Source organism: Lissotriton vulgaris, chromosome 3_1 (assembly GCF_964263255.1).
Source record: "Lissotriton vulgaris chromosome 3_1, aLisVul1.2, whole genome shotgun sequence".
In the NCBI taxonomy this organism is placed as follows: Eukaryota; Metazoa; Chordata; class Amphibia; order Caudata; family Salamandridae; genus Lissotriton; species Lissotriton vulgaris.
Window position 1 is genome coordinate 405,541,960 of NC_141689.1, and position 14,250 is coordinate 405,556,209.

The 14,250-nt window shown below is 53.2% G+C and overlaps 1 protein-coding gene across 2 annotated transcripts in view; it reads left to right on the forward strand.

Moving 5' to 3' along the window:
• The window catches only part of ITGA2 (integrin subunit alpha 2), a 616,173-nt gene that overhangs the window by 292,557 nt on the left and 309,366 nt on the right, over positions 1-14,250 (forward strand). For both annotated transcript variants that reach the window (XM_086960619.1, XM_086960620.1), the window contains exon 3: positions 13,209-13,318. In XM_086960619.1, the coding sequence (XP_086816745.1) occupies positions 13,209-13,318 (110 nt within the window). The remainder of the gene's footprint in view (positions 1-13,208; positions 13,319-14,250) is intronic.

A 14,250-nucleotide genomic window follows, 5' to 3' on the forward strand; every position in this document is an offset into this window, starting at 1 on the left:
TAAGACACTTTTCTCTCTCCAAGATACTTTTCGTAGACTTTACGGAAGAACAAATGACAGAATTCCAACATGTCCCTGCTGCAGCAATTATGTATAACTATTGCCTACCAAGGACACTGTTGACTATGAGGAACTCATAATCTATGCTTTCAAGATGGTCACCACCACTGGCAAGTCTTATCAGAGTCCCAAGACCTCATGGAATATCTAGCCTTTCTTGTCTTTACTCAGGTGGTTCACAAACTGCATTCTTCTCAAATGTTAAGTTTTTGTCCAGGCAGAAGCAACACCCTACACATCCTTCCATATTCTACTGCTCCGTACGACATGCACACTCATGAGCTTCATAGTAAGGCATCCCGTGAACAAAGTAGAAGTAATAGCGTAGCCCCTTAGTAAAGGGTACAGTTACCAGGCAATGTGTGGTGGAATTATGTGCCTTCTTCGCAAATGTGGACCAGAACTGACCCGTAAGTAAGAGTCAGGAACTCATATCCAAGCCGTGCTACACTAGAACATTGACCTATTGCCTTAAGCCTTATCTTTCAGTACTAGATAACTTCCACAGTCTGCGCGATAAAGCTTGACCCTTATAATTTCTTTCACTCCTCATCTTATCTCTGTATGTAGATCTGAGTTGTCCCTGCTGTTGCTGATGCAAGCATCCCGTTTCCTTTTGTTGGCAAAAGATGCCTGATGATCTTTCTGAAAGTTTGATGATCTGTCTTGCGGCTGCCTCCTCTAGGACAATCATCTCACGAGAAATCCCCATGTTAAGAGATGAACACCATCCGCCATATTCATGAAAATCGGCATTTGCGATTCTGTAATAGCGAAAAAAAGCGAATCGCTATTCAGAAATCGCAAATCCGAATTCATGAAGAATTGCGATAAAAAAAAGCGATTCGCACGCGATCGCAAATTCCGTTAGCGATGACCGATAATCGCAGAAAAATCGCTATTTTCGGCTACCCGCGCCGGGATTGCGAACTCGCAAATAGCGATATCGCTATTTGCGATATCGCTATTTGCGAGATCGCAAACTCGCGAGATCGGGAAAACGGGAAGTCGCATTTCGAGCCCAGTGATGACATCACAACCAGGAAGCTGCCGGTTCCCACCACCATTCTCCACAGTGAGGCTGACTGAGAGGGAGCAAGTTGGAGAGCTGCAGCTATTCAGGAGAGAACCACAGAACCACAACTCTGCTACAATGTCTGAGGAACCTGCACCAGGCACCAGCAGCTCGTCTGGGCGCAAAAGGAAATTAAAATTTTCGGAGCAGGAGCTAGAACACCTGATAGAGGGGGTGGTGGCAAACCATGAGAGACTGTTTGGAAAAGATTCCAGGAGGGTCCCTGAACAAGAGAAGCGCAGGATATGGCAGGGGATTGCCTCGACTGTGAACTCCATGGGAGTGGCGGACAGGTCCCTCGAGGAGTTAAAGAAGCGTTGGTATGACCTCCGAGGCCGTGCCAAGGAGAAGGTGGCGGCGCGCCTTGGGGAGTCCTCGGGCACTGGAGGAGGAGGACCAACTGTCCCACCCAATACTGCCATGGAGGACCAGGTGGAGGACACCCTGGAGAAGGAGGCCTGTGTAGGATTTACACGACTAGACTCATCCCGCACCACCCAAGACACCCAAGGTAAGTGGCATGCAACTGCGACCCTGCCCCCTATGGATGTTCATGACCAAATAGGCTCCCCTAATGTCCCATAGGCATGCCATAGTTGCACATCAAGGAATGTCCTGAAGCATTGTGGGAGATGTAGTCTGGCCACAATGTTGTAGTACCACAATGCAGTCAGACAGGTCCCAAAGCACACAAAGCCACAGCCATTCAGGGAATGTCACCCAGCATGCATGTAGCAACTGCACGTCTGCCAGATACATGCAACTAATGATCCACCACTTACCCCCACAGGTGGCGAAAGCAGCGATAGCGAAAGGCTGCAAATCGATGAGGAGGTCCAGGAGGAGGAGGTGCCACCACCAACCCAGGCACCAGCCCCTGCCGCTACATCAACACCAGCAGCAAGATCCACCTGCAGTGTCCCCCCTGCGACTGGTGCAGCACCCACAGCCGCTGCCAGGCCAGCCACCATTGTGCCTCCTGCTACCGCTGCTCCACCTAGAGCCGCAGCCAGGGCAGTTACCATTGTGCCCCCTGCATCTTGTACACCAGCAACACCAGCAGTCACACCCCCTGCATCTGGCGCACCAGCAACACCTGCGGTCACACCCCCAGCAGCTGTCGCCACAACATCCGGGGCCGCGCCAGTTTCCACACAGCAGCTAGCCACAGACTCAGGCCAGCAGGGCAGGCGTGGCAGGTCACGCCAGCACTCCACTCCAGCAAGCAGGCGGGCCAATGAACAGGGACTGGCGCGGCTCAGCGTTGAAAGACGCATGCTGCCGATACACCAGCACCAGGCACAACAGCAAGGAGCTATTCAGCTGCAGCTCCATATGATAGGGCGCAATGTGGCCACAGTTGCAGGCCACATGGACGGCATGAGGGCAGCCATGGCAGGTGTGGGGGAACGATTAGACAACATGACTGCAGCCATGGCAGGTGTGGGTGAGTGTTGGACAGGCCACGTGAAGGGCTTGCTCCCTCCCCGCATGACAGGGCCCGAGCCCCGGCCCTCCAGGTGTTACCCACAGAAGCGACCCGCACCCCGTCTCCTACGGGACTCCGGACCCCGGACATCTCCGTATCATGGGGCCGAGCCACTACCAGCTCCATTGCCCGACCCTGCCACCATCTTGGACACTGCACCACGAGGCCGCGTGGCCTCAGCTCGACCCTAACCCCCGGCCTGGCCAGGCCCCGACATCCCAGCACCACCATCCACCCAGGAGGTGAACGGACCACTTGGCAGGTCAATGGGAGAAAGAAGTGTCAAGGGCTCTCCCCCGCCAGGTGCCGATCGCCCCCAGCCTCCCCGGGCGCTGGCTCCACCCCCCTGCTGGGTGTCTGGACTCCCTCATCCCGGACCTCCCGACCTCCAAGAGCGAGGGTCCGGACATCAAAGGGCGCCAGACCTATAACTGGGGCCGCTCCAGAGCAGGAAGGCAGTTGTATCCTGGAGTCGAGAGACACCGAGAAGAACTCATCCTTGACGGACTACTGGCGCTGCCGTAGCCTCGCCTGGTGAACTATTGTCCTGCCTGCCGGCGCTGCCGCAACCTTCCGCATCCTCCATCCTCGTCGGGACCTGCTGGCGCTGCCGCGGACCGTTGTCCTTACCACCTTCCCCCGGACCTGCTGGCGCCGCCGCGGACCGTCGCTACCTACGATCATCTCGGGACCTGCTGGCGCTGCCGCGGCCCGTCCATCTAGAACGCCGAGCTCGAGGATTGTGAGCTATTCATCATATCATCGCATCTACCAGATTGGTAACCAGACTGTCCCGCTACCCCCTGTCCCATCCAAGAGACTAGAATCGAGGGGACCCCTGAGTCCAGACCTCCTTGTACCATCTTCTCGTACCTAAAGATTACTTATAAAGAACGTTAAACCTTATCCTTGTGTGGTGTACGTCTGTGGGGGGAAGTTACTCGTCTGTACGATCACTGGAGACGGCTCTCCCCGGAGACCTCTCCCCTAGTCCTCGGCCGACCCTCCCGGTCCGTCTAACATTGGTGGCCAGCGGCGCGATCCGAATCAACGCGTAATCGTACAGAAAGTAGCTCACCCAACAACTAAACCACAATGACAACCAAAGAGAACGGATCCACCGAGAAATTCCAGATGGAGAAATTGGAGGAGTACAACCATCGTGAGTTGAAACAATTCTGCATTGAACTAGGCATTGCTACCACCAGTCTGAGCACTAAAGACGATTTCAAGCACGCTATTGAGTCTTGGGCCGAAACCGGGGCCGCCACACCCCCGGACCAAAACATTGCAGCATCAGAGAAGAACACCACAGCTCCCGAGGAGCGAAGAACAGGTATCTCGCAGGAGGAGGTCCAAGAGAGAGAAAGAAGCAGACTACATGAGTTAGAAATGGCACGGCTCAAAATGGACGGTGAACTAAAGTTAGCCGAACAAAAACTGAACCTAGAACATCTGCGGCTCCGAGAAGAACGGGAAGAAAAACAGAGGCAGAGAGAGCTCGAAGAAAAGAGATTAGCGTACGAACACGAGCGCAAACTGGCAGAATTAGACCTACGAAAGCAAAACAAAGAACTGGGGGTGCCCGAGCAACCGCGCACCCCAGGAGCAACAGAAAAAAAGGTCCACATCCCCAAGGATGTCGTCCGAGAGTATTTCCGAGATGACGACATACAACAGTGGTTTAAGGCCTACGAGATCGCCATGACCTCCCACCGGATCGACCGAAGCGACTGGGGAGCCGGCCTATGGGGGAGGTTCGTCAATGAAGGCCGCGATGCCCTGCTACAGCTCCCAGACCATCTGATGACCTCCTATGACCACATGAAGGCTGCCCTCCTCACCCGATATGGGCTCACACCCGAAATGTACCGCCAGAGGTTCCGAGACTGCACCCGGATCCCGGGTACAACATGGGTGGAATATGTAAACTATTTTAGCCGAGCCTTCGAGGGTTGGATCAAGGGGAGCCACGTAACAACCTACGAGCAACTTTTTAATCTCATGGTGTGGGAGCACCTCTCCAACAACTGCTTCGTCGAGCTCAGGCAGCACCTCCTCGACAGTAAATTGACTGACCCACGACAGCTCGCCGCCGAGGCTGACCGATGGGAGAGCACCCGAGTAGGCCGGAATGGGCCGCACGAACAGAACAGGAACAACCAAGGTCAGCACCGTCCCCGAGGAGGGGGAGGAGGCCAGGGACGAGGAAGAGACACCGTCCCGGCCGCTCCCGCTGCCAGCACCCAGCCCCCGGCCAACCGGGGCAACCCCCCGATGCGCCCGGGGTTCCGAGCCAATGTCACCTGTCATCGATGCCAGCGAGTCGGTCACTACGCCAATGACCCGAACTGTCCACAGAACCAGACTCCGAGGCCCCGCCAGGTAGCTGCCGCCGCCCTGGGGGGAGCGCAAATCTCCGAAGAACAGGAAGAATGCGAACAAGAACAACAAGAGTGGGAACCGGCCGCCATGGTTCTAGCGTGCCTAGGGGGAAGAGACATGATCCCGCGGGCTCCCCTACCCGCCAACACCAGAAAATATAGTCAATGGGTGAACATTAATGGGCGCAGGGCCGAAGCACTACGTGACACGGGGGCCAGTGTGACGGCTGTCCGCTGTCACCTGGTGACCCCGGAACAGATCCTGCCGAACATCCTCTGCCCCGTCCGTTCAGCCGACAATTCCGAGAGTCTGTGTCGGATGGCCTGCGTCCCCTTCGAATGGGGAGGAGTCTCCGGCATGTTGAAGGTAACGGTCCGAGATGATGCCCCCGTGGACTGTCTCCTGGGGAACGATCTTGAGAGTTCCCAGTGGGCCGCCGTGGAAAGAAGAGAGCACCTGGGGATGTTGGGCCTCCCGGACTGGGCGTGCGTAACCACCCGGTCCATGGCCGCCCGGGCCATCCCCCGACCTGAAGAACCCGAATGGCCAGCACCTCCTCCGCCGATCGCTCCAGTAGAGGACACCGACCATACCAACCCCCCAGAACCGACCCCCTATCACCCTCAAGGAAACGGACTAGTCGAGCGGTTCAACCGCACGCTCAAAGGAATGATCGGGGGGTTGGAAGAGCCCCTCCGTCGCCAGTGGGATGTGCTGCTTCCGTGCCTCCTCTTCGCCTATCGAGAAGTCCCCCAGAAGTCCCTCGGCTTCAGCCCTTTCGAACTCTTGTACGGACACCCTGTTCGAGGGCCCCTCAGCCTGGTCAAAGAAGGTTGGGAGATGGCCCCCCTGAAGTCCCCTCCAGACGTCTTCAAGTACCTCCTGACCCTACGCAATCAGACCCGGCGGTTCAGAGAGATAGCCAAAGCGAATCTTGAGGCCAGTCAGGAGGACATGAAGAAATGGTACGATCAAAATGCCTCCTCCATCGAATTCGAACCTGGCCAACAAGTATGGGTGATGTCCCCCACCGAACCATGTGCCTTGCAGGACAAGTGGACAGGGCCCTTCAAAGTGGTCGAGCGCAAGAGCCCCGTCACCTATCTCATCGATATGGAATCTCCCCGAAACCCCCTCCGGGTCCTCCACGCCAACAGACTCAAACCCCACTTTGTGCGTTCGGAGCTCAGCCTCCTGATGGCTACAGACAGTGGAGCGGAAGAAGACTCCGAACCTCTCCCTGATCTTCTAAAGACCCGTGAGAAAGATGGTTCCGTAGACGGGGTTCGACTCTCCGATGCCCTCATCCCGGAACAGCACCAAGACTGCCAGGACCTCCTGCTGCAATTTGCGACCCTGTTTTCCCTCACCCCAGGGGTCACCCCCTGGTGCTTGCACGACGTGGACACTGGGGACAGTCCCCCTATCAGACATCGGGCGTACCGCGTACCAGATCGGGTACGGGCCTGCATCCAAGAGGAGGTGTCAAAGATGCTCACGCTCGGGGTCATCGAGCCCTCGGACAGCCCCTGGGCCAGCCCAGTCGTACTGGTCCCCAAAGCTGCCGCCCCCGGCACCACTCCTGAGCTCCGATTCTGCGTCGACTATCGGGGCCTGAACGCTGTCACCAGAACCGACGCTCATCCCATCCCCCGAGCAGATGAACTGATCGACCGCATGGGGGCTGCCCGCTACCTCAGCATCTTTGACCTGACAGCGGGCTACTGGCAGATTGGTCTCACACCCCGGGCTCAGGAACGATCCGCCTTTTCCACCCCCGATGGCCACTACCACTTCAAGGTCATGCCCTTCGGCATGAAGAACGCTCCAGCTACTTTTCAGCGGCTGGTGAACAAGGTATTGGCGGGACTCGAGGAGTTCAGCGCCGCCTACCTGGACGATATCGCTGTGTACAGCCGCCACTGGACCGACCACCTCCACCACCTCCGAGAGGTCCTGCAGGCCCTCCACCGGGCCGGCCTCACCATCAAGGCCAGCAAGTGCCAAATTGGTCAGGGGTCCGTGACCTATCTCGGACACCAAGTGGGAAGCGGTCTGGTGGCCCCCCTTCAACTCAAGGTCGCTGCCATCCAGTCCTGGCAGCCTCCAGTCACGCAAACAGAGGTCCGAGCCTTCTTGGGGCTCACCGGCTACTACCGGCGATTTGTGAGGGACTATGGCAGCATTGTGGGGCCCCTCACGGAACTCACATCCAAAAACCACCCGAAGATGGTCAACTGGACCCCCGACTGTCAAGCGGCCTTCGAGAAACTGAAGGCCGCCATGTGCACTGCCCCGGTGCTCCAAGCCCCCGACTACAGCCGGGAATTCATCGTACAAACGGATGCCTCCGACCATGGCATCGGGGCGGTCCTCTCCCAGTTGAACCCCGAAGGACTTGACCAACCGGTGGCCTTCATCAGCAGACGCCTCCTGGCCCGAGAACAGCGCTGGAGCACCATCGAGAGGGAGGCCTTCGCCGTAGTGTGGGCCCTCAAGAAGCTCCGGCCCTATCTCTTCGGTACCCACTTCCGGGTGCAAACAGATCATCGGCCCCTGCAGTGGCTAATGCAGATGCGGGGGGAAAATCCCAAACTATTGCGATGGTCCATCTCCCTGCAGGGGATGGACTTCACTGTGGAACACCGACCTGGCCAGGACCACGCCAACGCGGATGGCCTGTCACGCTTTTTCCGCCTCGACGAGGAGAGTCCCCAAGAGGATGGGTGACTCTCCCCGCCTTCAGCTGGGGGGGACGCATGTTGGACAGGCCACGTGAAGGGCTTGCTCCCTCCCCGCATGACAGGGCCCGAGCCCCGGCCCTCCAGGTGTTACCCACAGAAGCGACCCGCACCCCGTCTCCTACGGGACTCCGGACCCCGGACATCTCCGTATCATGGGGCCGAGCCACTACCAGCTCCATTGCCCGACCCTGCCGCCATCTTGGACACTGTACCACGAGGCCGCGTGGCCTCAGCTCGACCCTAACCCCCGGCCTGGCCAGGCCCCGACATCCCGGCACCACCATCCACCCAGGAGGTGAACGGACCACTTGGCAGGTCAATGGGAGAAAGAAGTGTCAAGGGCTCTCCCCCGCCAGGTGCCGATCGCCCCCAGCCTCCCCGGGCGCTGGCTCCACCCCCCTGCTGGGTGTCTGGACTCCCTCATCCCGGACCTCCCGACCTCCAAGAGCGAGGGTCCGGACATCAAAGGGCGCCAGACCTATAACTGGGGCCGCTCCAGAGCAGGAAGGCAGTTGTATCCTGGAGTCGAGAGACACCGAGAAGAACTCATCCTTGACGGACTACTGGCGCTGCCGTAGCCTCGCCTGGTGAACTATTGTCCTGCCTGCCGGCGCTGCCGCAACCTTCCGCATCCTCCATCCTCGTCGGGACCTGCTGGCGCTGCCGCGGACCGTTGTCCTTACCACCTTCCCCGGGACCTGCTGGCGCCGCCGCGGACCGTCGCTACCTACGATCATCTCGGGACCTGCTGGTGCTGCCGCGGCCCGTCCATCTAGAACGCCGAGCTCGAGGATTGTGAGCTATTCATCATATCATCGCATCTACCAGATTGGTAACCAGACTGTCCCGCTACCCCCTGTCCCATCCAAGAGACTAGAATCGAGGGGACCCCTGAGTCCAGACCTCCTTGTACCATCTTCTCGTACCTAAAGATTACTTATAAAGAACGTTAAACCTTATCCTTGTGTGGTGTACGTCTGTGGGGGGGAAGTTACTCGTCTGTACGATCACTGGAGACGGCTCTCCCCGGAGACCTCTCCCCTAGTCCTCGGCCGACCCTCCCGGTCCGTCTAACAGTGAGGGAATGGCCCGCATGGCTGCAGCCATGGAGGCCAACACCGCTGCCATGTCGACAGCGCAGTGCAGCACGCCGCCGCCACCGCCAACTTATGAGCCGGCTGGCCTCATACAGCAGGGCAAGTTATGTAGCAGCAAATGCTACTTCTCTGTTGGCGCGGCGCTCCCTGACCCAGCAGCACCAACTAGTACAGTGCAGTGAGGACATGACTAGGGTGCTGGAGCACCTCACCACGGCCGTCCTTGCACTTCACCCTCCAGCAATACCATCCACTGTGGGGGGTGATGATGCTAGTGAGGGGGCGTCCAGCGTCAGCTCTCACTCTGCCTCACAGATCCCACCACACAGCCGCAGCACCAGGCCCACGCCAGGGCCTGAAGCCCCGGAGGAGGATGCCCCTCAGAGGCGCTTGGGCGCAACGCGCAGTAGGCGCACCTGAGAACTTCAGACTATCATTGGCACAGGCTGACGTTAAGCCTGCCATGTTGTGATACACAGCAGTATGCTGTAATACTGTTTGTTGTAGTTATTTGGACTGGAACCTTATTTTTATTTTTGTGAATTGAACAAATACATTTATTTTGCTACACACATTAGCGTTGTGTCATCATTACATTTTGCATGCATTGTTGATTTGTGGGGTGATGGAAGAGGTTGTACTAGAAACTGTTCACTGTGATGTGGTTGCGACGTCTGTGCCCTTCTGCTGGGTTCTCCCCATGTGCATGGCGCGCATGTGCAGGTGGCCGGTTGTCCCCCTCAGATTCACTGCCAGAGATGTCAACAGGTATCCGGCGCTTGGTTGCAATGTTATGTAGTATTGCGCAGACAGCCACAATGCGGCAGCACATTTCAGTACTGTAATACATGGCCCCACCTGTCTTGTGCAGTATGTGGAACCTGCTCTTGAGCAGGCCAAATGTCCTTTCTATGCAATTCCTTGTCCGTATGTGTGCAATATTGTAGCGCCGTTGCTGGGGTGTAGCAGGGTTGAGGTATGGGGTCAGGAGGTATTCACGGAGGGCGTAGCCACTGTCACCTGAATGAGAGGAGCAGAGGGTGATTGCCTGTGCTGCGCTGTTACATCTTAGCAATGTGACATTTTCAACTAAGTGTACTTACCAAGTAGGTGTCCTTCCCCAAACTCTCCCCTGACCAGTCGTGTGTGGAGGCCGCTGTGCCGGAAAATGAAGGAGTCATGGGTACTCCCTGGGTACTGTGCGACAATGTCAGTGATGTATGTCTTAGCATTGCAGACCATCTGGATGTTGAGGGAGTGGTAGGACTTTCTATTGCGGAACATATACTCCATGGCAGCTGATGGGCAGATGGCGACGTGGGTACAGTCTATGCATCCGAGCACATGTGGAAAATGGGCTACATTGTAGAATTGTAGCTTGGTCATGTCCAATTCCTGTTGGCTGGCGGGGATTTTGATGTGACGGTGTAGCTGGGTGAGCATGGCGTCAACAAAAGTGTGGAGGCAGCGTGACATGGTGGGCTGGGATATCCCCCCAGCAGCCGCTACTATCCCCTGGAAACTCCCGGAGGCCAGGAGGTGCAGGCTACACAATACCTGCACATGTGTAGGCACCGCATTGGTACGGCTTGTTGGGTGCTGCATCAGGGGGTCAAGGTCCTGTATTAGCTGCATTATCATTTCCCCATTCAGCCTGTATTTAGCATATATCTGCTCTCTGGTTTGGCCCAGCAAGGTGACCCGCTGGCGGAATATCCTGTCCTGGATCCTGCGTCTCCTCCGTGCTAATCGCTCTAGCCTTCAACGCCTCACCACCATGTACATTCCTGGCATTGTGGGACTCCTAATGCTGCTGATGATGATGGTCCTTATGTGTGATTGGTCAGGCCAGAACCTGTTGGTGATAGGACAACGGTTTTTTTAAAGTTTTTTTTGCATGGCTTTTATGGTTACCACCTGCTTTGAGTTGTCCTTATTTTGCGCGGTGCAAATAGCGATTTTTGGGTTTTTCGCTAATAGCGATTTTTCTTGAATACCGATTGCGATTATATAGCGATTTCGCTATTATTTTCGCAGAATCCGTGGTGTGTCGCAATTTCCGATTCGCTAATGCTCACCTGCCGGGATTCTGCGAATATATTAGCGAATTCGCAATTCTGTGTTTGCGAATTCGCTATTTTGATGTTGAATGCCGATTACCGAAATTGCGCCCGCATTTGCATTTTCGCAGCGATTGCGGGCGCAATTTTACTTCATGAATCAGGCTGCATGTACCTTAAATTGAGGATAGGTCCCTATTGCGACTACAAGTTATCACATTCCTTAACTCCAAGACACTACTCATTCCTTTTGAAACTTACTAATACATCACATTTTCAACTGCTATTTTCACTCTTTTCTTTCAGCTTGGTTCCAGTGTTTGTGATGAGAAGGATTGTAAGTTGTAAAGGTTTGCAAGCTTAGATTTACTAACGCTTTGTATCGAGTTTGAGCTACTTTTTTTTAATGCAAACCTGACGCAAAGTGTTAAGGTGGGATTTATTATCTGATGAAAATCTGTTTTGCGCTTCATTGCGTTACTTTGTAGCAAAGGGGGTGCTCCATGGGTGCAGCATGAGATTTCAAATTGCAACCACAGATGTTTTTTTGATGCAAATCCCTATCTACAACGAATGGTAGACAGTGAGAGGCTCTAAAATCCTATGTCTCCTCGAGGCAGGCCAAACTAGAAGAAATGTTTTAATTTCTCCTCAATTTTCCTACTTTGCAGGTAGGTGTGTTGTACAGAAACATTCAAAGTGAGAAAAGCCTTGACACTTAATTTATATCATGGAAGATACCTTGTCTAGTGAAAAAACTATGCTTTAGAACACACAGACTCACTTGCACTATTGCGGAAGTGTTTCTATGTTAGTGCATGGCTGCCAAAAGTGCACCAGCGCAGGGAGAGAGAACAGCTCAACATCTTAGTAGAAATGGTGCTGTGCTGCTCTTACTTTCTTTAGTTGCTGCGCTGTATTGTGTGACATCGTACTAGATCTGGCACCCAATTTTTATTACTATTTTGGCAGGAGGATTCTGATTATCCATTTTAAATTGTTGTGATCACGATTGGTTACAAAACACAAACACCATGTTTGTGAGCATTTGTACGAAACATTCCATTGTTACATGGGCTGCATTGCTATTGTGCTGTCTTTTCTCGTTTTCAGGAGTGTTCTTGTGCCAAAGATCATTTAGTGATCACTAAAGTAATGAGGTGTTCACAGCGGGGGTCACTGGTTTCGTACCTGTATTGTGTTGCTTTACTATTTTATTGTGTGGTGTGCACTTTTCATTTCCATTTTTACTCTAAATGCATTTATATATTTTAAGTAATCATCAAAGTGTTGTGCATTCACAGCAATGCTGGCTAGTAAGGGGAAACATCCATTACAATGCAGTCATTACAACGCACTACCTTTACAACGCAACTGTTACAACGCAACTCCCTTTACATCGCACGCCATTACAACACATGTTACTACAACGCATGCCATTACAACGCATACAATTACAACACATTCCATTACAACGCATTATAAGGTATGTAATGGAGATATTTTAGTTTAACGGTGGGTATGTAATTGAGGTACATGGGAATAGTAATTTTTAACCCTACACTATCCAACACTTACCCTACTGTTGCACTCACTGGAGTGGGAACAGTAATTTTTACCCCTACACTATCCAACATTTACCCTACTGTTGCCCTAGAAGTATTATGCGTTGTAATGGTATGCAGTGTAATGGAATGCGTTGTAATAGGAGTTTTAAAAAATGGTTTGTAATGGCATGCGTTGTAAAATCATGCAATATAATTGTAGTTGCAATGTAAAAAACTGCATTGTAAAAGCATGCATTGTAATTGTTTGCGTTGTAACATCATATATTCGCTAGTGAGTCGCAGCTTAATTATAATAGTGACAACTGTGTTTTATTATACTTCAACTCAAGTCTGCAGTAATTTCTTTCAGGTTGTTCTTTGCTGCTCATCTACATTAACCCAGTGCCTTAGGTAATGGGGCACACCAGTACTTGCACCTTTTGATAATGCTTGGTTGTCACTGCAACTAAATTTGCTGGGTAAAAAGTCTGACACCTTACAAGCATAGTACTCTTTCCTTTTGCACTCTTAAACCACCACTACAAACCATACAACATGAACTCTCTGCACCAGCACCAATGCCCATAGCAAATGTTGTATACTAGTTTCATACTAATAACAAACCATGTCTGCCTCTTATAGTTGGTCTAAATGATTATTAATGTAAGACAAATACATGTAATGAGATAAATTCAATAAATGTAGCGTATGAAAATATGAGTTATTGTTTAACTGGTGCTTTTTGTTTCAGGCTCTTGGTTGGTTCTCCATGGAGTGGTTATCCCACTAACAGAATGGGTGATATTTACAAATGTCCTTTTAATTCACAAATATCCACATGTGAAAAGCTGAACTTGCCAGGTAAGTTATTCTTACTAGTCAACAGCTTTAGCAATGTGGCTAATCAAATCTTGATAACATTGTACATTTGTTATGTTATGTTATGTTATGGTGCTTTTGTATAGTGCACGGCTACTCTAAAAGAGTGTCCCGGCGCTTTCCACCTGCAACTCAGAGTAAAAATAACACAACACAGCAAGAACAAAATAAGAAGACAAAAAGAAACAATAGAAACAGCCTAAAGATTAAAAAGCCAGGTCTTCAGGCTCTTCCTGAACTGGAGCAGATTGGCAGTGCTGCGGAGCGAGAGAGGAAGCGAGTTCCACAGCTGGGGAGCTTTACAGCTGAAAGAGCGCCCTCCCGCACAGGCCTTCCTCAACCGCGGAACCACCGCTTTATAAAGGGATTCCGAGCGCAAGGAACGGACTGGTCGATAGAAGGCCAGTCTCTGCCGCAAATATCCGGCCCCTGATCCAAACAAGGCCTTGTGCATCAACGTCAGGGATTTGAACTGAATCCGCTTCCGGATGGGCAGCCAATGTAGAGTCTGTAACAGCCCAGAGGCTCGGGCTCGTCTACGCAGGCCGAAAATAGCCCGGGCGGCGGAGTTCTTCACCACCTGTAGGCGCTGAACCAGATAGTCAGGGAGGCCGAGAAAGAGGGCATTAGCGTAGTCAAGCCTTGATCCAACAAGAGCCTGCACAGTGATCCGCCTGTGCTCCTCAGACAGTAGGGGCAGGAATTTACGGAGCATTTTCAGAATTCCGTAACAGGTGCCAGCCAGACCAAGAATGTGTGTTCTCAGCGACAGCTGGTTGTCTAGCTTGACACCCAGATTTTTCGCCACCAAGGAAGACTGTGCAGGAGGACTCATGTCGGACGGCCACCACTGCTGCCACTCCGGATCGGCGACGCAACCAAAGAATAGAACCTCAGACTTACTTGAATTGGCC